The following is a 27398-nucleotide window of genomic DNA, read 5'->3' as shown; positions in this document are numbered from 1 at the left end:
CTAGAATTAAAATGAAGTCCAATCGGCTTGATGCACAGAAGTTTAGAATTCTGCACTAAACGGAGACATCAGACGAGTTTTGAACGACCTCTTTGACCACGGACTCTAAAAGCGTTTCTGTGTAGTGTGGACGGCTGGTGACACACAACAATGACAACAAACACAACATGCATTTGTGAAGGGGTTAAAAAAAAAGGAACACAAAGATGACGTGTGAGGCGGTATGGAAGACACGACACGGATAAAAAGGAAAACATCTTTATCGTTTATTACACTTTTGATTCTTTAGTTCAGTGATGCTCTCTTTACACAAAAATGTCCAAAAATAAAAAAGAAGATGGTTTTCAGCCCAAATTAATCCCTGAAGCTTGGTTGAGGTCCTGAGCAGCGTCTGCCAGCGGCAGAAATACCACGGAAACCCAGTCAGTGAATAAATAACATCGAAAACATTTCAGCGCCTGTGCTCGTCATCATTTGGAGTTTCACTCCTAAATAATGGAATCAGATGAGATCTTTGAAAGCTTCCTCTGAATTCTCCTCTAAATCAGCTGTGTTCAGGAGGACAAACACGTTTCCACAACTTCAACCTTCAAACCAGCCGTTTGGTCAGAGAATAACGAACCGCAGACGCTGCTGAAGCTGCCCACCAGTCGGCATATAGTGCACTCAACGTCCTTGGTTAACGTCTCGACTTCCCCGGTTAATGTCTCAAGGTCCCCGGTTAACGTCTCAATGTATCCGGTTAGTCTTAATGTCTCCGCTTAACGTCTCCGGTTAACTTCTCAATATCTCCGGTTAACATGTCAACGTCCCCGGTTAACGTCTCCGGTTAACGTCTCAACGTCCCCGGTTAACGTCTCAATGTCTCCGGTTAGTCTTAACGTCTCCAGTTAACATCTCAACGTCCTTGGTTAACATTTCAATGTCTCCGGTTAATGTCTCCAGTTAACTTCTCAACATCTCAGGTTAACTTCCCCGGTTAACGTCTCAATGTCTCTGGTTAACGTCTCAGCATCCCCGGTTAACTACTCAATGTCTCCGGGTAACGTCTCCAGTTAACATCTCAACGTCCTTGGTTAACATTTCAATGTCTCCGGTTAATGTCTCCAGTTAACTTCTCAACATCTCAGGTTAACTTCCCCGGTTAACATTTCAATGTCTCCGGTTAATGTCTCCAGTTAACTTCTCAACATCTCAGGTTAACTTCCCCGGTTAACGTCTCAATGTCTCTGGTTAACGTCTCAGCATCCCCGGTTAACTACTCAATGTCTCCGGGTAACGTCTCCGGTAAACGTCTCAACGTCCCCGATTAACGTCTCAATGTCTTCGGTTAACGTCTCAACCTCCCCGGTTAACGTCTTGACTTCCCCGGTTAACGTCTCGATGTCCCCGGTTAATGTCTCAACGTCCCCGATTAATGTCTCAATGTCCCCGGTTAACGTCTCAATGTCTCCGGTTAACGCCTCCGGTTAACGTCTCAACGTCCCCGGTTAACGTCTCAACGTCTCCGGTTGACGTCACCGGTTATAGTCTTAATGTCTCCAGTTAACGTCTCCGGTTAATGTCTCAACGTCCCCGGTTAACGTTTCGATGTCCCCGGTTAACGTCTCAATGTCTCTGGTTAACGTCTCATTGTCTCCGGTTAGTCTTAACGTCTCTAGTTAACATCTCAACGTCCTTGGTTAACATTTCAATGTCTCCGGTTAATGTCTCCAGTTAACTTCTCAACATCTCAGGTTAACTTCCCCGGTTAACGTCTCAATGTCTCTGGTTAACGTCTCAGCATCCCCGGTTAACTACTCAATGTCTCCGGGTAACGTCTCCGGTAAACGTCTCAACGTCCCCGATTAACGTCTCAATGTCTTCGGTTAACGTCTCAACCTCCCCGGTTAACGTCTTGACTTCCCCGGTTAACGTCTCGATGTCCCCGGTTAATGTCTCAACGTCCCCGATTAATGTCTCAATGTCCCCGGTTAACGTCTCAATGTCTCCGGTTAACGTCTCCGGTTAACGTCTCAACGTCCCCGATTAACGTCTCAACGTCTCCGGTTGACGTCACCGGTTATAGTCTTAATGTCTCCAGTTAACGTCTCCGGTTAATGTCTCAACGTCCCCGGTTAACGTTTCGATGTCCCCGGTTAACGTCTCAATGTCTCTGGTTAACGTCTCATTGTCTCCGGTTAGTCTTAACGTCTCTAGTTAACATCTCAACGTCCTTGGTTAACATTTCAGTGTCTCCGGTTAATGTCTCCAGTTAACTTCTCAACATCTCCGGTTAACGTCCCCGGTTAACTTCTCAATGTCTCAGGGTAACGTCTCCGGTTAACGTCTCAACGTCCCCGATTAACGTCTCAATGTCTCCGGTTAACGTCTCAACGTCCCCGGTTTATGTCTCAACGTCCCCGGTTAACGTCTCGACTTTCCCGGTTAACGTCTCGATGTCCCCGGTTAATGTCTCAACGTCCCCGATTAATGTCTCAATGTCTCCAGTTAGTCTCTCAATGTCTCCGGTTAACGTCTCAATGTCTCCGGTTAACGTCTCAATGTCTCCGGTTAACGTCTCAATGTCTCCGGTTAACGTCTCCGGTTAACGTCTCAACGTCCCCGGTTAACGTCTCAATGTCTCCGGTTAACGTCTCCGTTTAACGTCTCAACGTCCCCGGTTAACGTCACCGGTTATAGTCTTAATGTCTCCAGTTAACGTCTCCGGTTAATGTCTCAACGTCCCCGGTTAACGTTTCGATGTCCCCGGTTAACGTCTCAATGTCTCAGGTTAACGTCTCCACGTCCACGGTTAACGTCTCAACGTTCCCGATTAACATCTCAACGTTATAGTCTCAGTGTCCCCCCCCTTACAAAAACTGACCACTCATCAAACAATGATGTCCTTTAAATCTGTTGTTGCACAATGAATGCAAAACTAAATAAAAACGCCATTTCCTGCTGTTTTGCGTGACAAACTGAAAATGACGACTCCTGTTTCCTCCTCCTAAACTCAACATTCACGCCGTCTCACACTCAAGGATTCTCCATGACCAGCACCAGCATAGAGGAGGACTTTTCTGCAGCGTCCGAACACACAGAGCAGAGATCTGCTGAGTCATGAGCTTTAAAAAGCTGTTATGGACCAACATTCAGCGGGACAGAGATGTTCTGCTGAAACTCCTCCCCGTCTCTCAGTCCAGGCCGGATCCTTTGATCCTTTCGTAACCGACAGCTTTCCCGTCCGAATCGACGACAGCAGTGTGGGGGGAGCACGACTGCCCCCTTTCTCCATGAGCGGGAGCCTCAAACCCAGAGGAAAACAGCAGTTGAGGTGCCGCAGAACCATTGGTGACCATCAGTGCTTAAATGACAGAGAGGAAGAGGAGGAGGAGGAGGAGTTCCTTTAATAGAAATAATGACAGCCAGAAAAGGCTGAAACTCCAGAGAGGTTCACCTCCTGCTGGAACTTTTCTCCTCTCCATTGGGCCTGTGGGGCATCGGGGGACACAGCCCCCCCAGGGAGACGCTTTCGTGTTGGTGCTCTGACATGTTTACCGCTGACTGATGTGTCAGAGGGCGTGCCACGTCGCGCCAGAGCGCCTTAGACCTAAACACACCCCTCCAACTCCAGCTTCTGCCCTTGTATGGGTGGAGTGTTTACCCATCAGCCTGACTCATCCCAGGCAGCGCCGGGCCCTCGCCCCCATCAGGCACGCCGGCCTCCCAGCTCCAAGAGCTTCTCCACAGACCCAGACGCTCTTCATCATGCCGGCGCGTGACAGCAAACTGCAGACAAGGACAAACGGAGCCGCCGCGTGATCTCCAGCGGCCCCCCCCCCCCGTGATCTCCAGCGGCCCCCCTGTCCTTCTGCACTGCACCGGCCGGACCAACAACACAAAGTCAAGCTTTGTTTTCTAAAGGAGACAAATCTGATAAAGTCCTTTTAGCTTCACCTCTGATCTGACATTCAAAGCACAATTTGTTTCAGAGAAAATATTTCATAATCAAAAATGAAGCAAAAACATCAGACATAATCCAGTTTGGAAGAAGTTCTTCATTCCTGCAGCTGCTTTTCACCGCTAGAGCAAAGTCTGCGGATGAGGATCCGTTACTGCCCCGCCTCTGAAGTAACAAGGATACCTGAAAACGGTCACCGCCCCCTTCAGCTCAGCTGATGCCGAGAAGAATGACCTCGACATGGAACCTTGCGTTAGTCTACCATGAAGACTCACTTTCCGGTCAACGTTTACCTGGAAGTGTGTCTTCATGCTGGCAGGCCCTTCTCAGGACCTGCACTCATTCATGGCTGTGGTGCATAGAAGAAGAAACAACTCATCTGAAGTACACGTGAAAGAAAACCTCCTCAAGTAGGAAAAAGAAATACATTTCTACAGCATTTCTACCATAAGATGAGTGGTTAATAGGCCACTTTGAAACTCAAGACCACCCTCATTCATGCTGCATTTAAGGACTTCACAAACATTCAGTCTTTTTTTGCAAACCCAGAAGCTTCTGCATCGGACGACGAATGATTTGTGCTGCCGCTTTGGTTGTTGCATCGCAGGAGACATGATTCCCCAGCATGCACCACCCCGTTAGGCGTGGAGATCCACCCACAGAGTCCACGTCCGCGTGTCAGGCAGACGTTAATCTATAGCAGCGCTGTCAAAGTTTCAGCTCAGGTTGAAACTTCTGTCCTTTGCTTTGGGGACAAATGTGCAACGATTCCGACAGCCGAAGCGCAGACACGCAACGGCTGGAACGTAAACCTCCATTCTTTGATTCAGTCTAAGGTTCTTAGCTGCAGCATCAACTCCATGTTTGGTGACCGCCAGCCGTCCACGCCGAACATGGGAGGAGCTAAACAAAAACAAACGGGAATGACGGCTGCTGTGCAAAGTTCAGAAACGACGGCTGGTTTCTATGAGAGAATATGAGTGGCGTGAATGGCGAGAAAAATCGGCACAGACTACATAATTACACCTTGTAACCCCCCTCTATGCCGGCCTATACATTAGAAAGACAGTAAGCTTTGTGGAACAATCTCTTTTTTAAAATAGTAATGACGCCCTGTTTGCCTTCAGAGTCCTGTGGCGGACACAGGCGCCGCACTGCTCCTTCACTCCAGTGTATGTGCGGAGGGGGCGGAGTTAGCTGTTGCGTGTGGCTGCCTGCTCCTTCTCGGCCTTCTCTTTGGCCTTCTCCATCAGCTTCTCCTCCTTCTGCAGCATCACCATGATGTCGGCGACCTGCGAGGTGGAGACGTCGATGTCCTCTTTGTCGATCAGCTCCACCACCTGCAACAGAAAACACAGCCAGGACAGTTAGGAAAGGATTTGAGGCGCAAAATCAACTCTTTTATCTCAGATTCAGCAAAGAAATAGGATTTCGGTGCGTTTTCTATAACACAATCCTCTTTAAAGCCATCACGTTAACAGGAAAATGTTCCCTCCAAGTAGGAAAAGTTGTGCTTTTGTTTGTTTGGAACTGACTCCACCGTCCTGACTACAGTCCTCGTTCCAGATATCATCCATGTGGATGCCTCCATACTCTGCAGACCGATGAAGCCATCGGGTGTCCCTGCAGCTGTTTGCTAGAATCCTTTCTTCCTCCACCAAAGACAAGATCTCTATGTTTGTGTGATGCTTCCATCTGAGGAGGAGAAGCACTTTTTGCCTTTTTCAACGTTGCAATGCTAATATAACAGACTATTTTCATTCATCTTTGTTTTTTAATGATCAAACGGGTCGCTTCATCTGCAGGAGTGGGCGTATGTAACACTGTTTACTTCCGCATTGGTGATCGGATGACAGATTCATGACGTAATGTGACAGATGAACTTCAGGTTATGTGAAAGAAAGGGAGAATAAAGGCTGCAGCGATCCTCTACACCCAAACGTGTCTCTGAGCTCCTTATTTTACATATGAAAGTCCGCTTTACCGACACCGAACCCCGGAAAGACTGCTACACGGAAAATAATCTGATTTTGAGTCGCCAAAAGGTTCAGAATCTCTTTGTTTTAAACCTATAATCCGGAAATAAAGCTTCACAAAAGGCTCTACATCTTTCATCTTCAAGCTAGGCTCAGATAAACAGACAACTTCGGTGTTTTCTCCTTGTTAATCTATGAACTTTTTCCCGTAAATTTACGAGTTTTTATCTCCTAATAAAATTACTTTTTTTTGGTGGCCATAAAACTCTGTCGTAAACTCTTAAATACAAAGCCACTAGCTCACTAACATTAGCCATAACACTGAATACTCCTGAAAGACTCAGCTTCACTGCTCTCGTGCAACATTGCTACTTTTATTTTGAAACTTTATTTCGACTTTTATCTCGACACGACGAGTTTTTTCTCGTCATGACGAGATTAAAGTCGACATGACGACTTTAATCTGAATTTTGTTCCCTCGACGTGGCCCTAAAACTCCGTCGTAGACGCTGGCTCTTTTCATTTGCAGAGTTTTCTTTTTTTTGCAGCTTCATTTCTTTTCATTTGCAGAGTTTCTTTTTATGTTTGTCCAGATTTTCTGTTAATTCTGTTAATTAATTGGATTCTACACCAATATAAAGAAGAACGAAGGTACAATAAAGTCGTCTTCATAGAAAGTGTCTTTTTTAATTCAAGCTGCTGCAGCAGAAGGATCTTATTTGACATGGGGTGCATTTTATTTTGAAAGGACCTTTTATGCGCTGCTCATAAAAATAAAAAACATTTAGAAGAATAGGAAACTGTTATAATTCGCGTAATCTAAATATTTTTAAAAGCTACATTTAAAACAGATTGAATTATGGCCACAAAAACATAAATCCAGTTGACTTTTCTAACCGGTTTGTTCCGGTCAGTAAGAAACCGGACTAAATGACTCTTCTAAGGTTAAAGGTTGCAAACACTGGGGCTGTGTCTGAATTCCCACCCTAACGCCTCACTACTAAAAAACTAGATAGTGCTACTATGTAGAGCCCTGAATTTTCAAAGCAGTTCAGACGCCACTCTTGGTACTTTTTTTTTTAAACGGCGGTTATGACGTCATAGATTTCAGGAAGTTAAAATCTAATTTATATGAGCGTTTTGTGACGATTATTTATGAGTCCAGTGTCTTCTGAAGATAAAAACGTTGATAGTTTGTTAATAAAATACATTTTTTGGGCAAATATTGTTCTGGCGCAATGCATTGTGGTCTATATTCGCTGATCTAGTGAGCATCGATGCACACTGGCTTTTCGTAGAGACTTTTGGGAAATTTCTAGGGCTCTGGATTTTGGAAATGGAGCTTCGGACAGTAGTGAAGGAATTCAGACACAACCCGGGTCTAGCACTTCCTGTGGAACTACTACTTGTGTTAGGGAATGGTTCGCACTTTGATGACGTCGTCGATGTCGACCTTCCCGTCTTTGTTGTCGTCCAGGGCCTCGGCGATCCGGAGCAGCTTCTCCTCCGGGATGTTCTGGATTTGCCGCATGACGTTGATGAGCTCGGTGATGCTGATCAGGTTCTCCCTGAAGGTGTAGAACAGACTGCATACAGGAAACAGTTACCGGCTTGGGCGGCAGGTAAAGTGTGGTGGAGAAGAGCCGGAACAGCAACCAGGCTGCATTCACCAGATGTGACGGGGCCAGGCCCGTTTCGTGGCTTCAGTTAACTCATGCTGAATTACAACCAAAAAGGAACTTGCAGGCAAGTTCACCACTTCAGCAGCTGGATTAGAGGGAAAGAACCCGTCGGCCCAAATGATGCAAATCAGGCAGCGGGGTGACGGGATGAAATCCAACACCCGTGCTGGTAAAGTCAGAAGACAGCGGCTCATTAGAGGAAGAGCAGAAGCGGGTGAAGCTTTGATCATGTCAGGCACAATTCCAGCTTCTGACACCCACAATGCAACACCAGCATCTGACAAGCAATCAGACGGCAGCTTGAAGCTGTTCAGCTTACCTTGTGGCATCGCTATATTTAGTTAGGAATAATCTGTGAAATTTGCAGCAGATTAGGAATTGGAGTTGTTTTTACACCTGCAAACGCTAAAGTCCTAAAGCCATTAATTTGGTTATCTCCACCACAATTTACTGGAAGTACTGATGATGATGAGCAGGTGAAGGAGATGATGTGGATGAAGATGATGGTTCTGAGTTCAGACAGATAAGAGGGAATGATCCACAGGCAGCGTTCTGGAGAACAAAGCTGACGTTCCTACTACTACTTTAATGCAAAGAGGCAGGAAGTGAAATTCAGAAACAATTTCTATTTCTGAACGTGAAAGAATTGAACCAGCAGTTCAGACTGAGCAGCAGGTGGCGCTGAAAAGATAATGGAACGAAGAAAAGTCTTCAGAAGGTTCTTTTGTTTGTCTCTTTAACTGTTTTATTCTAAAACCAAAACATCTTTTATCATCATAGCGCTTAAGGGGGACTTTTAAGGAGGAATTTAAGGGTCTGTCCCTTACGTTATTATTGGAACTATTTTGAAAGGGCCTAAATCAAGCAAAATCAACTTTTTTAGCTTTGAAGTGTATTAAAATGTTCATTCCTCACAAAAACAACCCCAAAGCAGTATTTTGATCCATTCATTCATTTCTAAGTATTCCTCTAAAAACCTGCTCTCTGAGCACCAGCCCCTCCCAATCCACCAAAACGAGTGGGTCCTCACATTGTGACATCACAAAATGAGGACCCGCCCCTTCCAGGAAGAGTCTGTGCTGCCAGCCCCGCCGCCAGGCTAACAGACACGCCCACTTTCTCAGTGGAGCTAGCGGTGATCGGCTAAACGCTTTTATTTAAATGTGATCAATATGAACATCCTTCTTTGGAAAAGTTCAGATGTTTTTTTTTCGTGGGAGAAACGCAGACATGCTGCTGAGGCCGACTCTATATGATGTCATGAAATGGGCGGCACCCAAAAGGAGAGAAAGGCGGAGCCTCAGAGATTGAGTCGTCTTACTTACTGGTAGGAAAATGAGCTGCAAAAATAACTCGTATTTCATAAAAAATGGTTCCTTAGTGTGGCAAAGGTAACAAATGCTCATATCTATGGATATACTTTCCTCTGAAAGGCCTTTAACCTTCATCAGCTCTGAATGTTCCTGCAGGTTATGAAGCGTTCGTACGGTCTCAGAGTGGGCGTCCACGCTGCTCCTCTGGTTTTTTCAGAACGCTGCCTGGAAATCATTTCCCCTCCACAGAAACGTGTTCTTTGTTTCACGAGCCTTCAGAGGAACAATTCTGGAAACGCTCAGTTTCTGGGGATCTTTCCACAAGAGGGAGCAGAATCCAGCAGTAAGCATCTGTACTTGTGTCTTAGCACAGTCAGAAGTGGATTCCCATCCAATCTGACACTAATAACTGAAGCAGGAATGATTCCCAAACTGAAACCTGTGTTCGAATTCATATTCAACAGTAAGCACGACGGTGCTGCATGTGTAGTAACACACAGGTGAATGAGCTGCTCTTACCCGACAGGTGGGGTGGCTCCACTGTCCACCTGTCCGTCCAGGATGACTTTGTCGTTCTCCAGCTCTGTGATGATCTTGTCGATGCGTCCGATCATGCGGGTGACTCTCTTAGAAAGACGTTTGCTGGCCTTGGACTCTTCGATGGCCTTCTCCTGGCCGCTCTTAGAAAACTCTTTCTTGATCTCCTCCAGGTCCTGGAGGACAGAGGCAGTGAGCTGCTGCATGGACACAACGTTCCAGGACAGCCGGCGTTAAAGCAGGATGTTTCTGTTCAGCACCTCGTTGTACTCCTGAACATCGTCCTTCAGGTCCTCCAGCTCCTCCTTCTCCAGAGTCAGCAGTCTCTTCTGCTCCTTCAGCTTGGAGCAGGCGTCACTCAGCAGATCAATCTCTTCTTTGGTGATCTCTTCATCCTGAAAGGTTGAGAGACAAATGACAAAATAAAGTCAAACGTGTATTCCAAAAACTAGAACATGTCTGTTGAAACTGGATTCAACGCTTGGTTTTTGGAGGGACGCTCGTGGGAGAGCAGACATGCAAAGCTGATACGTGGGGGGTCAGAGGACGAGGGCAGGGGGGGTGCATTGACAGAAAGAGGGTGGGGGGGTTCCAAACAGAATTATTCAGAAAGGTAGGAAGGGGAATCCGGGGCGTCTCTACAGCTGGAATGAGCAGTTTTCAGGTTTTCTTTTCCTAAATTCTGATGACAAACCAAAACTATACACAGAAGTACACACTACATACGTTGGGATCAAGGATAATTGCAGGGTCATGGGGGGGGGGGGGCGCATAATAGATGCTAACCTGGAAGCGTAGATATGTCTGCAACTGTTCAAACAGAGAGGACAAATCCCATCCAAACGGTGGCAACAAAGGGGTGAGAGAAAACAGAAAGAACACAACAATGCTCCATGACGTCAACACGTGGAGCAACGGAACATATCTGATAGGTCTGGGCTCATTTCCCAGCATCCACCACTGAAAGCAGCTGAGCAGGTTAGTACTCCTGATGATGGATTCAGCAGAACAGAAGCAAAAGGCCAAACTGTGGTCCAGAGATCCTTCCATCAAACTGCTGGCTTTGCCCGATGATCGGACCGATTTTCAACTCAAATCAACCGGAATCATTTCGCATTTCTGCTTCCAAGTTTTAGGTCTGTCACCGGAAGCAGAAAGTCCATCCAACAATGTAAAGTAGGACACGTCTACTGCTTCTAAAAGGCCGTGTCGCACAGCCACTACAGACGTTTGACGCAAAGAAAGGGGTCAAACGTGAATCCACGTGGGAAAAGTGAGTGGTCTATACGTGAAATGTTCACAGATGTAACTGGAATGAAACACGATAAAACCACAGAACTACGAATGAACCACGTAAATCAACATAAAACATGAACCGTGTGATTACTGTGCTGTTTATCGTGCGTCAATTACATAATTTGAACATGATATGTGCGCCGTATACGTGATAGAAAAGTTATACATTAGAGGTTCATGCGTGAAAAGTCTAGTGGACAGACACACATTTACATATGCATCTCACAAAATATCATGCACGATTGTATACATTGTCTGTAATATCGAAAAATACGCCTAAACTGCATGAGTCTCAACCAACCAAACACCAAATTCACGTGAAGATCCATTGACCGAAACCTTCCACGGACATCTGCACACATCGACGAACGACAAACGCAAAAAACACTCATGAATCACGAAAGACAGACATTTCACACCAGACAAATGGGCAGAATGTAAGTAGTGGCTGTGGCACAGCTTCTAGCTAATGCTGAGTGCTTGGAGGCATCAGAGATGATGTTACCTTCAGCCCGTCCACAACAGGAGCCGTGTCCCGCAGTGTCTCTGAATGAGACGCTCCGTTAGCCTTCAGGGATGCCGTCTCTGCCTCGCTGTATCTTGCTCTGCTCGCCGCAAGCTCCAACTCGCCCTCCTCCTGCAGGACAAAAGCGTTCAACCGAAAACATGAAGAGACTCACGAAAAAGCCTCAGAGCAAACTGAATCCTGCTGAAACCCGGCGTCAGTCCGTCAGCAATGTAACACCAGAGTCTCAGCAAGTATCCAGATCCTCACTCCCTGTTCCACATCTTCCTCCAGTCCTGTAAACCACCATGTCCTCTTCACTTCCTCACCTTGGCAGCTTTCTCTGCAGCGTCAGCCAACCTCTCCATCTCCCGGTCCTTGGTGTCCTGGCGTATGGCGGCCTCCTCCTGCAGCATCGTCTCCAGTTTGGTCTTGTTGTCCACTTTGGACAGCTCCATCTCTGCCACCTTCAGCTGTGCTTCTTTGGTCTGCAGAGGTAGTACCATCAGCCTCTAAAGCCCAAAATGGGTTTGTGCGGCGCGTGCCACAGTGAACGTACCACCATCTCAGGGAGGGTCTGCAGGGTGGTTTTCAGCTGGTCAGCGGGAGACAGCGTGTCGGGGAGGTACATGGCTCGAGACAGCAGAAGCAGGGAGGTGGGGATCTGCTGGTTCAGATGCAGCTCCAACCACTGAGGGACATGGCAAGACAGAGAAGATCACCAGGGAGCCACCCCACCTCACTAGTGCCACAGTATGGATGCTGAAAAAGTCTTAAAAACAGAAAACTGGTACCTGTCCCAGCTGCTCCCTGAGTCGTTCCTCTGTGACTCCCAGAGCCCTCATCCCTCTGACGCGACAAGCCGCCTGCACCTCGTTGACGTTCAGGCTCTTCACTCCCTCCTCTGCTATCAGCTGGAAACACAGACCGTAGACGTGTGCAAAAGCCATTTACTTAAAGTATCACGCTGTCACATGAACTCTCTCCTCAACATCAAACGCTTCTCTTCACACTGAACGAGCCAAAAGCAGAAGTGAAGACAGGAGTCTGCGGCGGCTGAGCTCTGGGGAGGTACCTTGTCATCTGCACGGATGGCCCTGAGCTTCATGATGAGCTGGAAGCGGAGGAAGTTGTTGGTCCCGATGGACTGGAGCTCCAGCAGGCGGCAGAGCGCCACCAGCTGAGGTCTGGTCAGGTTGTCCAGAGTGAGCTCGTCTTCAAACAGCTTGGAGAACTTTATGATCTGTTCATTGCTGGGACGCTCCCCAGAGTCCCGGATCTACAGGAACCACAAGTTCAGTCACATTCAGCGGTTTAAGGTGGATTGAGCATAGAAACAAAACTGTCCTCTAGTCGGGTCACTTTTTATCGAGCCCCCACTGCTAACCAAGGCCATGCAGGGATGGAGCCGTGTTTCTCGTCCTCTAAATCGGTGGATCCCAAACCCCGGGCTGCGGACCGGTACCTCTCTGTGGGCCACTTGGCGCATGTCCTAAATACATTTGCTGCATTCTGAAAGCAGCAGCTCCGACCACTGAATTAAAAGCCCAACGCTAGCAAAGGTAATAAAAAACAAACTTTCTTTAGGGATGAAACCAGAGATAAGGACTGTTACACGGACGCTGCAAATAAAGTTGTATTTATTGTGGATTTATTTCTGTATGTAGAGAATTCCAGTTTTAGGAGGGTACCGTTTTATTTGGTAGTTGTTTTTAGCCTCCACTTTGTAGGTTAAAAAACGACGTCATCTTTGAATGGAAGTCAAGACTACAAAGAAAATAGACACAAGCTGCAAGTGTTTTACAAAAAAGGTGCAGATTTGTGGAAACCTTTCAGAATAGAAGATAGACAAGGCCGGCACCTGTTCAGAAACTTTAGCGCAGAAAATACTCCTCTGTATTAAAGAGAAATACACAAAGACTTAAGATGTAATGACCAAAAATAGGATTAATCTTTTTGCACTGAAAGATGAGTTATTATTGTTACAATGGCGCTCTATAAAAAAACTGCCTGCAACGTCGCCTTTATTCCAAATTCAGGCACAACTTCTACAAATCAACAGCTTTGTTTTATTGGATTTCAATTCTTCTTTTTTTAACTCATTCCATTTAGCAGCACTTTAAATTGAAACATAGTATTTCCAGAAACCAGAAGCTTAAATAAATGCCAACTTCAGCTTCGCTTGGACCGGTCCAAATATTGTCTGACATTTAACGGGTCTGCGGCCTAAAAAAGGTTTGGGACCACTGGTCTGAACGGGTCAGAGTTGTTGAGCGCTTCAGCAGCCAGCAGGGGGCGGTGCTGAGGTTCACGCGTCTCAATCACAGCTCACCTTCTGGAAGAAGGTGGAGAACTCCTCCGTCACGTTGCCTTTAGCTGCTTTGTTCCTCAGGGCAATCTCCTCTATGGTGTCCTGCAAGAACTTGGCCATCTCCAGTTTGACCCTCAGCTCCTTTTTCAACCTCTCCTCCTAAAAGCAGAACAACATTTCCACATGAACGTCCGTTTTAGGTTCATATCAGCTTTAAATAGTCAAAAGAAAAGTCAGACTTTCTGTACACATAAACATGTTTACTTCATGATAACTTCCACGATTTCTGCCTGAATATTTACAAAAGTTTAAAGTTTGCTCTGAACTCCAGCAAGCCTCGCCTCCTGATGGGCAGGCGTCAGAAGGCCGCCGCCGCCGCTTACCTTCTTTGACTGTGTCTCGAAGGTGGACGGCAGCATGTTGGGGAAAAGCTTCAGGGCGACGGGAAGAAGAAACTCCATGAACGGGACGATGATGAAGACCAGGAAAGGAAGCAGCCGGAAGACGTCTGCACAGGTTCTCAGGAACTGAGGAGAAAACGGAAGAATGTGACCATCGTTCCATCGCATCCTGGCCTCGTTTGTGAGGGTCTCTGTATGGATCTGGACCACCTGTGGAGAAACCTGCAGCTCCAGGAGAGAGCAGCATGTGTGCAGAGAGCCACAGCATATGTCCGCCACACCTTTCAACAGTCAGCATTTTGAGTCAACACGTGAACAAACCGCGAGGCTGCAGACCAGCAGGAAGCGCTTTACCACGACTGAACTGTACAGCAGCACCACCTCTGCTTCATGGTCCGGCGGTGGCAACCGGCCTGAGACACAAACTGCAGAAACAGCCAAGAGGAAAGAAAGCCAGACTTTCTTCTGGCCACCTGCGTGCCAGCAGGCCATTGGGGTGAGGGCTTTAGGGCAGCCTGGGTGAAAAGGCCTTTGTCCGCAGACCCATTGACATGTATATCATCTCACAAAGCTCCTCACGGCGGACGGGGGAGGGGGTGACCGCTTAGAAGCAGAATCCTGAGCGTTGTAGGTGAACATGAAAGGAGATTAAGCAGGTGGGATGAATGCACTCCGAGGGAGTCTGCTGAATGTGAAAAGGTACAGATGGGGTGGTGGTGCTGGAAGCATGGTGGATGTCCACTGAAGCTCCTGGACCGCAGACACTGAAATGAGCTTCTTCGTTTGCAAGCTGGAGATCCGGCTTTTGCGCTGAAGTTTCTAGGGTCAGAGCGGGACCACTACGACTCCACTCACAAACTGGTGACACAAACACTTTGAAAAAGTACCGACACTGAAAACAGTGTTTTCAACATGTTCTTGTGGCATTTTTCTGATGAGGAGGGATGTTTACACAGAAAACTAGAAGGAGCTGCATTTCCAGAAGAAAATGCAGGGTTGATGCTATATTACTGAATGAAAATTAAACTTAAAGGGTCATAATTGGCACAAAAAAATCAAATAACTGATCAAAGTTGAGCATAAATATAGTGAAAACAGCACAATAACAAAAAATATTTGTTTTCAAGGATTCCCCATGTATTTCAATGGGGGCAAAAATCCTGGAAATCCTGAAATATCTGGAAAAGTCCAAGGATTTGAAGTACCAAAGTCATAGCTGTAAAAAGCTGAAAGAGCTGAACATTTGTATAGTTGAATGGTTGAAATAGATGAAACACTAAAGAAGTTTAGCGCCAAAAAATGGAGGAAACAGGAAATTCGATGAAGCATTCAGCCCATGATCGTTTTTGGAAAAAAATATGCTGGACGGGGCCACAATGTCCCGGCTCCGTCCCGTTCTGATCATCCACTGTCAGACTAATAGATCCACAAACGTCTTTGTTTTCCTGGTCTGAGCTGGAATCTGGATCAGAACTGGACGGATGGATAGCTACGATATTACTAACTATTTTTGTTGCACCGCTAATGTTAGCTTGGGGTTGTGAGGGACTGTAAGCTAGTGGGAGAAAGTGTAAACAGATGGGTGATAGGAAGTGGGGGGAGGGCTTACTCTACGCCAAAAGCCCCGCCCACAACTCAGAGGGAAATTTCTAATGAGCTCCTGCCGCTCTGCAGAAACTACGTCCTAGAAAATGACACAGGGTTTTAGATTTTGGCTAAAAGTAGCATAATCATAATGAAAAGACGACTGGGAAACACTCTTTAAAGACTCTTTGGGTCTTTAAAGGATTTAAAGCAGCTGCGAAATCAACTCAGATCAATCTTTAGTGTGCCAAAAGTAATATACGATCATATATATGGATATAGTTTACTCTGAAGGGCTTAAGAAAAGCAGGATATTGGCCCTTTAACATAACTTGACTTTTCCAGACCACCAGCTTTCGAGAACAGTGATTGAAGGTGGATGTGACCTTCAAAGGGTGTGAAGGTTTGGAGGCAAGTTTGAGAAGAAAAGGAAGAAGATCACATCGAAAACAAGAGCAGACAGCTTAGAAAAGGTCTTTCCTTTCATTCATTAAAGGGTTCCCAGTTTAGGAAAGTGTTTAGCAGTTTAGCGTTTCAGGGGATGTCCTATACAGGAAGTAATGAACAACTTGGAATTTGCCCGAGAGTTGCAGAAGACTTTTATTACATCCACTGAAAATGGAGAAGGGAGTGGTCTCCTCCACTAAAGCTGTTTGTCCCAACCAGATGAAGATTACTCACTAGAGAAAGCTTAAAGCTTTTCCTGAACAGAAGTGGTTTAGAAAGGAGATCTAAACGGATCTGAAATCTAAAGCAGATCATCGCATATTTTCCAAGGTTTGTTGATCGGAATCGGAGTAACTAGTCTGATGTGGTCCAGGTTCACCATCCAGCAAACATAAATTTGGAAGCGGCTGAATTAAAACTTCCGTCTTATGCTGTTGTAGCATCAGAGTAATCACACGACTCCACAGGAGACAGCGGCACGTCCCGTGAAACCGGAGCCGACGCAAACGTAGATCGTGGCAGAAGAAGAAGCAGCAGCTGACATGACGGGTAACAGAGGAGCGCATGCTGGAGGGAAGATCACCTTTGGTCTGAGGTGATGCCAGAACTGAAGCTCAGACGAAGACGTTTCAGCTGACAGCGTTTCAGATACGAATGAAAACGGGATCGAACAGAGAAAGGAACAGTTTAGGGAACCGGTGGAGCCTTCCCTCATACTGACAGGTGGGCAGAGACTCCATCTGCATGCACGTCCTAGAATTGATCCCATTAGGCTAAAGACGCCATGGATTAATGTGAAGGAACAAGAGTCCTCGCCGCCATCTGTGACCTCTGAACTCAAGCAGGTTATGTTGGCGTAACTCTTAAGAAAGACTGGAGTATGAGGCTCCTGAACGCCTCACGCTGCTGCTCAGAGATCAGAACAAAGTTGACAGATTTTTATCAGCTACTTAAAAAAGCTAAACGGGTAAAGTAACTGTTTTGATAAAAACACAAACAAGGACATACAGTCAGGTACATAAATAATGGGAAAGCAGCACAACTCTAACAGTTTTTGCTCTACACACAACCACAATGGATTTGAAATAAAACGCACAAAATGTCCATTAACTGCAGACTTTCAGCTTTAATTTGAGGGTTTTTACATCCAGATCAGGTGAGTGGTGAAGGAATTACAACAGTTTGCATCTGTGCCTCCCACTTCTTCAGGAACCAAAAGTCAATGGACCAATTGGCTTCTCAGCTGTTCCATGGCCAGGAGTGTGTTATTCCCTCATTATCCCAATTACAATGAGCAGATAAAAGGTTTTCAAAGTGTGCTGTATGCATTTGGAATCTGTTGCTATCAACTCTCAAGATGAGATACAAAGAGCTGTCACTATCAGTGAAGCAAGCCACCATTAGGCTGAAAAAAACAAAGAAAACCATCAGAGAGATAGCAAAAATAGTAGGCGTGGCCAAAACGACTGTTTGGAACATTCTTAGATTGAAGGAACGCACCGGGGAGCTCAGCAACACCAAACGACCCGGAAGACCACGGAAAACAACTGACCGAAGAATTCTGTCCCCAGTCCAACAGCTGGTCCGACCAAGAACAGACTCCAGGATGTGTGTGTTGATGTCGACAATCAAGAGAAGACTTCACCGGAGTGAATACAGAGGGTTTACCACAAGATGGACACCATCAGTGAGTCTCAAAAACAGGAAGGCCAGATTAGAGTTTGACAAACAACATCTGAAACATCCTATGATCCCAGATGAGGCCACACTCAACTTGTACCAGAGTGATGGAAGGAGAGGAGTATGGAGAAGGAAAGGAACTGATCCTAAGCATACCACCTCATCAGTGAAGCGTGGCGGTGGTAATGTCATGGTGTGAGCATGTATGGCTCTCTTGTATATATTGATCATGTTGCTGCTGACAAAAGCAATAGGAAGAATTCTGAAGTGTTTCGGCCAATATTATCTGCTCATATTCAGCCAAATGATTCAGCACTCATTGGACGGCGCTTCACGGTATAGATGGACCCAAAGAAGACTGCAACAGTAACCAAAGACTTTCTTAAGGGAAAGAAGTGGAATGTTATGCAATGGCCAAGTCAATCGCCTGACCTGAATCTGAGTGAGCATTCGTTTCACTTGCTAAAGATAAAACTGAAGGAAAATGCATCAAGAACGAGCAGGAACTGAAGACAGCTGCATTGGAGGCCTGGCAGAGCATCACCAGGAATGAAACCAGCATCTGCTGATGTTTATGTGCTCCAGACTTCAGGCTGAACTTGACTCCAAAGGATCTGCAACCAAGTATTACAAAGTGAATGTTTGATTTAGGATTACTGTTCTGGCCCCTTACCTCTAGGTTCCTGAAGAAGTGGGAGGCACAGATGGAAACGGTTGTGATTTTCTACACCACTCACCTGGGGCCTCATTTATAAAACTTTGCGTAGGATTTGCGTCAGAAGTGGCGTACGGATGAAACATAGGACGTGCGTACGCACAGAAATATTCGGATTTATAAAACCGTGCGCACACACATCCTACGCATCTTTCCCTTTATAAATCACAACCAATTCTAAATGCAGCGCAGCTTTTGCGGCTTCATGACACGCCCATAGTTGCCCATAAATAGTCCGTGAAACGCCCACAAATGAATATTCATTGAATGCGAAACCATGGCACACACCGAGAGGAAATGAAAAAAAACGTAACTTTACTCAATGTGAAGTAGAAGTTATCGTTGGCTAGGTGGAAAAGAGGAGCAAAGTGTTGTTTGGAGGGCACAGTGTGGGCATTACTAATGCCAAAAAGGCACGTGACTGGCAAACGGTGGCAGACGCCGAAAATGCTGTAGCCTCACAACCTCGGACCGTGGCCGAAATAAAAAAGAAATGGTCGGACATCAAAGTCAAGGCAAAAAAACGTCTGGCGCTGCAACGCCAGAGTGTGTCTGCCACGGGGGGGGCGACACCGGAGCTGACCCCTCTTGATGAGAGACTGGCGGCAATAATTGGGGAATCCCTTAAGTGGAGTGGTGACTGAGGCGCAGGGGGAACACCGACGCACCAGATGCACCGGGTGACACCCCCCCAAAAGCTCCAACAGGACGGCTCGAGGAAGTCGGAACCGGCTCATAAGCCACTCGTCCTCGTTTGCCAGCAAGTCTTCTTGCTGTCTAAAGATGCGTTCACTCCGAATTCTTCCATTTGCCTCATCTTCTAAGAGCGCAAGATCAGCCATTGTGCGTCATTACGCATTGTTATGGGGCATTTTATTTCCAGCCATTTAATTGCATCTGACAAGCTACAGATGTCGGTAATAATCGACGTGGAAATGGGAAATCGTTCGGCGCAAATATAATTTCTTGTTGCTTTCTGAGACATACGCCATACATTGTTTTATCAAAAATAAAACAAACTAAAGGCATATGCATGAATACCATAATTCCATAGCTTGTGAAGAAATGTTTTAATATGAAAACAACTTTCCCTAGTGGACAATTAATGCATCTCTCTCTATCTATCTGACGGACACATTAACGAGAATATCATTATTATTACGTTCTGTTAACTATATTATTTATGAGGATGAATTGCACAACATGCCAATATTGCAGAACATATTTCACTTTTCTTTTTGCAAATAAGTGTTCATTTGAATTTATGTTGTAATTTTCTTTTGATCTTTTTTGTTTGTCTCACTGCTGATCGATCAAACGGGTGTTCGTGTAGCTGTTAATTGTAAGACTTGCTTTGTGAAGTCTTCATGTTATTTCTGAGAGGCAGTATTGTCATTTTCACTTTCACGTGTTTCTTCCATCTGCCGACGGTGTCGCCGTTTCTCATTTCACCCGTTTTTGTGCGTACGCCTGGGTCAGAGCTTGCGTGAAGGACCGCACATTTTCCCGTCAAGTTTGCTTTTTATAAATCTCAACTATTGCGTAGAGAGTGGCGTACGCCTTCTTTTGTGCGTACGCAACGTTTATAAATGAGGCCCCTGATCTGGATTTAAAAACCCTCAAATTAAAGCGGACAGTCAGCAGTTAACCCACATCTTGTTAGTTTCATTTCAAATCCATTGTGGTGGTGGTGTATAGAGCCAAAAATGTTGGAATTTTTTTACTGTCCTATTATTTATGTACCTGCCTGTATGATGATGACTTTCATAAACTAACATTAAACTCATTCACAGCTCATGTGGTTTCAGATGGGGATTTTTGTTTTTGTTTCTTGTATTCCTTTTTACTTGAAACCAGGGGTCTCAAACTTGCGTCTTGCGGGCCACTTGGTGCCCCCAAGACGATATTTTGTGGTGGGGTATACGACTCTTGGGGGTGTGACACTGACCGGGCTTGAAGCAGGAAAACATTGAAAGCAGGAAACCTGACAGCCCCCTCCCCGGACCAGAAGAAGTTCCTTACTTTCCTTTTTAGAAAGTGTCTTTGCCCATGTAGATTTTCTAAATACATGCAGCCGGTGCTGATATTTTTTTTTGTTGCTGTTCTGCTGATTCTTTTCAGTGCAATTCGTACGATTTATTTATTTTTGAACACAGCGGCCTGTGTTCTGCATCCTGATTGGCTGTAGATCTTGTCAATCATTCTCCTTCATGGTGCGTCTACTGTACAGAATACGTTCACTTTTCCAAATTTCCATACATCATTTGTTGGCAATCAGATCTTTGTTTTCATTCTTTAATCCTGGACTTTTTCTTCTACAAAGATTAGACATTTTAGAGTTTAAACAAGAAAAGTGTGATGATGTTCTTTCTGTCTGAGAAAAGTGTATAAAGTGTGTAGCGAGGATTTTTACAGCCTTGTGGGTAGTTTTTAGAAAATACCCTCCGCGAGGAACGAAGGAAAACTGCACTCCAGAAAGACGCTCAGGACTTCCTAATTTGGTGCAAAGCAGCCCCTTATAATGAAACCCCCACCACCGTGCTTAACAGTTGGACTTTTGCAGCAAAACTGTTTTTGGAATTCCCTTAGATTAAGGTGAAGAGCTCCACTTTGGTCTCTCTTCCTCTTTAGAAAACGTGTTGTTGGTGTTTTCAGACTTCTTTCCGGCTGAAAACTATTGGTTGAATCTTCTAGCAGTGGTGCTGAGGTGGACTTCAACGCGCTTCTACAGCCTGCAGGGGCTCAAAAGCCAGATCTTTTGTCTAGTTTGCGTGTCTCAGTGCTGCATGGCTTTGGTGAAAGTTTAAAGAGCGACACTTCACAGTCTTGAGTGATTACGCTTTTGGCCGATCCTTTCCCTGCCCTCTCACATGTTCTCTGCGGTTAACAAGCAGCTGAATGTCTTCAGTGCTGAAGGTCTGCTGATACAGTGTTTATCAAGAACCTTCTAGCACCTTCTCCTATGGTTGGTTTGTTCCTCGTTTTACTTTCTATTATCAATAATAAAAAGAATATGTGTTTTTGTTAAAGGGGTTTATCTGAACTAGAAGGAGCAGCACAGGGTTGAATGTTATGTTGCTGAATGAAAATGGAACTTAAAGGGGGATAATTGGCACAAAAAAAAAGATAAAAAAATGATCCAACTTGAGCATAAATAAAGTGAAAACACAATAACAATAAATGCCAGAGCCGGGTATCGAACCAGCGAGCTTCTGCACCAAGGATTCCCCATGTATTTCAATAGAGGCAGAAATCCTGGAATATTTTGAGAAGTTCAAGGTTTCGAAGGACCAAAAGTAATAGCTGGAAAAAGCTGAAAGAGCTGAACATTTGAATAGTTGAATGTTTGAAACATTGAAAAAGGAGTTAAGCGGAATTAAATGGAGGAAGATACAATAATAAAGAAAGAGAAATAGGAAAACGATGGGACGAACGCTTTATAGCACTCAATTAAATTAATGTTTGCCACATACTGAGACTCACATTAGCCTTAAGATTTGGAATCTAAACACATAAAAAGTTAGTATATAAAAGAAAGTAAAAACTTGTCCGCGTGACTGAAATGACTCATGAATCTCTTAAACTGGAGGCTCCGTCTTAGAGGGCTTACTGCATAACCTGCATAAGCTGAAGAGAAACGGAATTTCAATTTCTATGTATGTGGAAACATTGTAGAGATTGACAATAAAGTTACTTTGACTTGACTTGACTTTGACTTACTGCATAACCTGCAGTCAGTTCTGTCTGATCTCACCTGTCTTCTCTCACGGCGAGACAGAGGATGTCCGTTCAGGATCCTCCACAGCATCCGCCCGGCGATGGTGGTGTCGATCCACAGCAGCTTGAAGCCGTGGTAGTAGTGCCAGATTTCATCCACGACTCGCTGCCGGATCGTCTTTCTGACGGGTTCTGCATCTAGAGTTGGACTGTACACCGGCCCTCCTTCCTCCAGCTTCTTTTTCTTGTCTTTTAACGAACGCAGGGACTTCTCCACCTTCGAGTCGTCCCATCTTCTGCAGGAGGAGTGTATCCACCGGACACCAGGAATGTCCTGCTGATGAGCTATCGTCCACTTACTGGCGGATGTGACGGAGGGCGAAGGCCCGACAGCAAAAGCACAATCAAGCAGCTGAGGGTCGGCGCTCTCAAAGGGTCCCAGGTGGTCACCTGCCTGGGGCAGGGGGTTGGAGAAGCTGGGGACCTGGGTTACGCCGCCAAGTCGGAACCCGTCGAACCTGAGGGGACAACCAGCAGAAGACTTACCACCCCTGTGTTTGGCAAAATGTTGTTACGGAGCTCCGCTCAACTTTTCATAGATCTTTTGACCCAAACCCCATTTTGTTTCTTTAAGGCCAGTCAGGGAGGTTGCCTGTGTTACCTGGACACTTGAGGTTGCTCCAAAAACTTTTACACCTGGCTAGGAGATGTCTACTGCTACAATGGATACGAGTGCAACCTCCATCCGTTACACAATGGTACACAGAGACTTTTAAGGTTTTTGCAATGGAACGCCTCAGTGCCCTGTGAAACAAGACGTGGAAGCCTGATCTGGATCACCTTCCTCGAGAAAAAGCTGATATACTTTGTAACAGGGACTCACATTTTATATTTAATAAGTATTTATTATATAAGTATTTAGTAACTTCTTTAAGAAAATGTTATTCTAACCTAGATTTTGTGCACCTTTAACTAGTTAGATATCTGCTGTGCTGGTTTGTGTTGTGTTCTTTTCTTGAAAAGTTAATAAAGTATGATTACAAAAACAAAAAAATGACGTCAACATAACAGGGAAGCAGAAGAACAGAGGAATAAACACAAAGAAGTCAAATGCAGAAGAGGAAAAAAAAAAAGAGACCAACTTTTTGTTGCACATTTTGTTATTGCTGTCAGATTTTTTTTAATCTGCTGAAAAACACAAAGTGTGTCGTTTTCAGGGATTTCTTACTTTTCTCCGGTAAGTCTGAGAGTTGTGCAGCTGATGCAGGCTCCATCCGGCAGTTTCCCTGCAGAGAAAGGAGACGCAATGAAGGCACCACAAAAAAAACACACAAGGTTACACGTGAAGTCAACACACTGAGTGTGTGTTTGTGTCTTGACTTCATGTTCTGGGAAAATCTGTTTTCATGTCAGAACATCAAGTGAGAATTCCCTAAAGGAAAGACGGAAAGATGGGGGACATCGGGCGGGACAAACCAAACACGGGAGCTGCCAAGTGGTTGAATGGGGGTTCAAATCCGGAGCTTGATGGATAACGTGTCATGAACAGGATAGCCCCCCACACTCTGGTTCTGGCTGTTCCTGGAGCAGAGCATCGACAGAACCTGGAGAGTGTTATTCCTGCACCCCCCACAAATCTGCAGCCCTCAGAGCTGGTCATGCGGTGATGGAATGTGGAGGCAACCATTAATATGAATGAATGTGACACACACGCTGACTTCTTCAGAGGGCATCTGACTAGAATGAACCTATTCTGGGACGGTGGGGAGAACCTGCACCCCCCCCCCCCCCCCCCATTAAAAGAGACCACAAACTCCAAGCGGAGAGGTCTTTCTCCTCTGGACAGTCTGGTAAAATGACTTAACTCATTTCTTCTGCTAACGTCTTTCTCAGCGTCACAGAGTAAAAGGCTTCCAGCCAATAAGATCAGAGCTTCAGAGCGTTCCCGCCCCTCCTCTGCGTGTCACGAGGCCGGCTGGAGCAGATCCAGCAAAGCCCGGCCAAACGTGACACAACAGGAGCCATCAACGGGGACGTTGCTGGAACAGCGTCCCCCGCTGGCTGAGCGCACACAGACGGAAATGCCTGGAAGTACAGTAGATTACTCAAGCGCTGGGGGGGGGTCACACAGAGGTGACAGGATCATACCACGGCTGTGGCTCCTCCCCCTTCATTCCCGTCAGCCTTGTGGTTGCAGTTACACGTCTGCTGCTGATCTGGTTTATGAAAGGAGAACCTTCAGACTTTGTAAAAACAACTAATTCAAACATTTTCACTCCCAGCTCGGATGTGAAAATGATCATTGAAGGTGAAAACGTTCTTTGCATTGCAAACAGCCGATGTGGAGACGTGCTGCACGGACGCCGCCCGCACGTAAACAAGCGCGGCTCTGCTCCCCGTGTGCGCCTTCAGGTACAAACGGGGGTTTGTGAAGCTGCAGACCAGGCTTGGTTAAAAACATTTATGGTTCCTGGTCTTTCCTAGAAGCCGTGGATCATCTACCTCCAGATAACAACCCACTTAAACTGCAGAAAACGGCTTTAGCGGGGTGAGTTTTCATTATTGCCCTGCTTTATCTAGTCGTTACCTTACATAATGTCCTAATCTTTGCCACGACTAACCTTAAAGTCAGACCTCCAAAGTGGATGTCAGTTATCCACTTTAGAAGGTTTGAGGACAGGCCAGATTTAGGCAGCTCGGGTCAACGACAAGGTGAGGGTCCTTGAAAGCATCATCACCCCCCTCCGTCTCCCAGAGGGATGACGATGGTCTCACCTCAAACTTTTACTGAAGGACACGCCGCTGGTTCTACAACAACATACAGACAACAGGAACCCTTAGAGCAGGAGCGTTATTAAAGGCTGTGACCTTCACTAAGGGAATGCAGCTTGTCTGGTGCTGCCAGAAGCACAGCCGCGGGCTCTGCAGACGGACGAGGCTTCGTGTTCATCTATTTGTAAGGCCAGACTCAATGCATTAAGCAGACACACTACTACCGTCAGAGATCACTTTTCATATTACATAACTGCAAGACGCATGATCTCGACACCGGCACTGCTAGTTACACAACAGTCCACTTCTTTAAAAAAAAACACTGAAGAAAAACAACTATCTTCAGTGGGCCGGATCGAAGCTAATGCCAAGTTTACAACATTTGAACACAGTGAACAGACACACAAACGTTGTGGTCAATAAGAGGGACAGAGTTCTTCCTCATCTGTTATCTCCATGCAAGCAGATTCTGTATTCTTTATATGATCTGGAATAGATTTATCGCTACCACGGTATCGAGCTGTGCAATACGCATGTCGCAAAAGACGGCGAAAATTGCAGTAAATGGTTACCCTAAGCCTTGTGCTATTTTGTGGGGTCTGGATGACCCCACCCTTGCATTGACGTGTTCTCCCTACCATGACAAAGGTGGATAAAGGTGGAGAGGATTTCATGTAATCCATGGACACCAGTGAAGATCACAAATCATTGAAGAAAAAAGGTTCAGCGCACTGTCTAGTGGGTCTAGATGACCCCACTCCCAACGTTGGGAGTGGGGTCATCTGGACCCCCGAAGACAGCAAAAGTGTGCTAAAACAATCCTATGGCAGCTTGTAGTATTTAGTGAATCAAATAAATCCATTTATGCATTTGACCAATCGGATGGAGCCCTTTTGTGTTAAATACATGTGGAATATTATTTAAGGTATGTTGACTCTTATATAAATGAAACTGCAGTAAAATGGAAAATATGTATTTAGTTGCTTTGCAAGTTATATCGTCATCGCAATATTGACCACTAATATGGCAAATCGTGAGTTTTCCTCACATCGTGCAGCCCTATTCTTGAACAAACATCTTTGTTTTTTTTTCTTTAAGAACATTTAAAGTTATTCTGTTCAGAATAAGAGTTTTTTTCTGATAACCCCTTCTTCAGAGGGCCTAAAGGAGGGGTTCTGTTACTAAATATAGACTCGTATTACTGACAAAAGTGAGCGTTTCCTTGAATGATGGAGTCTTTAGCAGAGCTCGCTGTCTGTCAGCTGAACGTTTGCCATAGCAACAGCGTCAGCCTCAGGCTGCAGAGGCAGGGGGCGCTGCCAGGCCAACCCGGGCTGGCTGTCCTCACATAACCTGCCTCCTTTCTCCTGTTTGCGCCTAGGAAAAAAATAAAAATAAAAAACAATCTCTTCTCGCTCCTCGTTTCTGCTCACCTGCTCGCGAGGTTTTCATCTCCGAGAGCAGACGTCAGAAAACAACGGTCACCTTGAATTTCCCAAAGATCCACTGAGTCCTGGTTCAAGTCAACCCAACTAACAATTCACTGCTCCTCTAGATCCTAACAGATTATGAGAAATTTGGTTCAATTTGAACAAAAAAATCTTACCTTTACGTTTCCGGAATTCGTTATTGAATGACCGGGATGTTTTCATGAACGGTGCCCGGGTTCTCGTGAACAGGATTAACGCCATGCTTTCAGTCGGAATCCGCTGCTTTTGATGATCGGCTCTTTCGCCGTCGCTCCTCCTCGGTAAGCTAGCTGGCTAGCTAAAGCTAAAGTTCCGCGCGCCGCTCAGACTCTTCATAGAAACACTGAAACCCTGAACGATGTCGACTATCTACGACGCCCGGAGAGACGACCAGTGGAAAACTGATCTCATGTCATGTCCTTTCATGCCTCTGGTGACAGTTACGGGGCCGAACACTACAATGACGTCAAACGTCACCTGGTTAAGCTTCCGTATCAGGCCCAACTTCCGGTAAATTTACAAAATAAAAGACAGCTCTTTTTTTATGGGACTGTGCTAAATTTAATGAAAGAAAACTACAATAATCCACATCCAGCTCACCAGCTTGAACTCCTGTTGTCATGAAATGTGTTATAAAATATTTAGAAATCCATAGGGTGTATGATGTGCAAATCATCAACAACTTTGAATGCATCTCTCTCAGAATAACCTTTAATAACAATTCCAGTCTGGCTTCCATCCCCTTCACAGCACAGAAACGGCTCTCCTCAGAATCTCCAATGACCTCCTCCTTGCTGCTGACTCTGGCCTACTCTCCATCTACTTGTTTTGAGCTCAGCCTTCAATACCATCTCTCACACCATCCTCCTAGACAGACTGTCCGCCATATGTGTCACAAACATACCCCTCAACTGGTTCCACTGGTCGCCCCCAATTTATTCAATTAAAAACATTCACTTCCCACACAGCTCCTGTCAATACAGGTGTGCCCCAGGGCTCTGTCCTGGGACCCCTGTTATTTATCATTTACCTTCTTCCTCTTGGTCAAAT

At 45.6% G+C, this 27398-nt stretch overlaps 1 protein-coding gene across 7 annotated transcripts; it reads right to left on the bottom strand.

Moving 5' to 3' along the window:
• Window positions 1-244: 244 nt before the first annotated feature.
• On the bottom strand, window positions 245-26863 carry letm1 (leucine zipper and EF-hand containing transmembrane protein 1). 7 transcript variants are annotated; one of them, XM_023951959.1, is made up of 16 exons: window positions 26486-26863; window positions 23336-23393; window positions 22145-22625; window positions 13947-14090; window positions 13585-13722; window positions 12328-12531; window positions 12047-12166; window positions 11812-11943; window positions 11582-11740; window positions 11253-11384; window positions 10238-10261; window positions 9712-9846; window positions 9434-9627; window positions 7921-7953; window positions 7349-7505; window positions 245-5283 (listed from the first exon to the last, which is right to left on the bottom strand). In XM_023951959.1, the coding sequence occupies exons 1-16, from the start codon at window positions 26568-26570 to the stop codon at window positions 5137-5139; spliced, it is 2343 nt and encodes a 780-aa protein (XP_023807727.1). In that variant the 5' UTR covers window positions 26571-26863; the 3' UTR covers window positions 245-5136. The 7 variants fall into 7 exon arrangements, with proteins under 7 accessions (XP_023807727.1, XP_023807728.1, XP_023807730.1 ...); XM_023951960.1 differs by having other exon boundaries at window positions 7349-7487; XM_023951962.1 differs by lacking the exon at window positions 7921-7953 and having other exon boundaries at window positions 26486-26862.
• Window positions 26864-27398: the final 535 nt, after the last annotated feature.

This window comes from Oryzias latipes, chromosome 22, assembly GCF_002234675.1.
Source record: "Oryzias latipes chromosome 22, ASM223467v1".
NCBI lineage: Eukaryota > Metazoa > Chordata > Actinopteri > Beloniformes > Adrianichthyidae > Oryzias > Oryzias latipes.
This window is presented reverse-complemented; position numbering and strand designations above follow the sequence as displayed.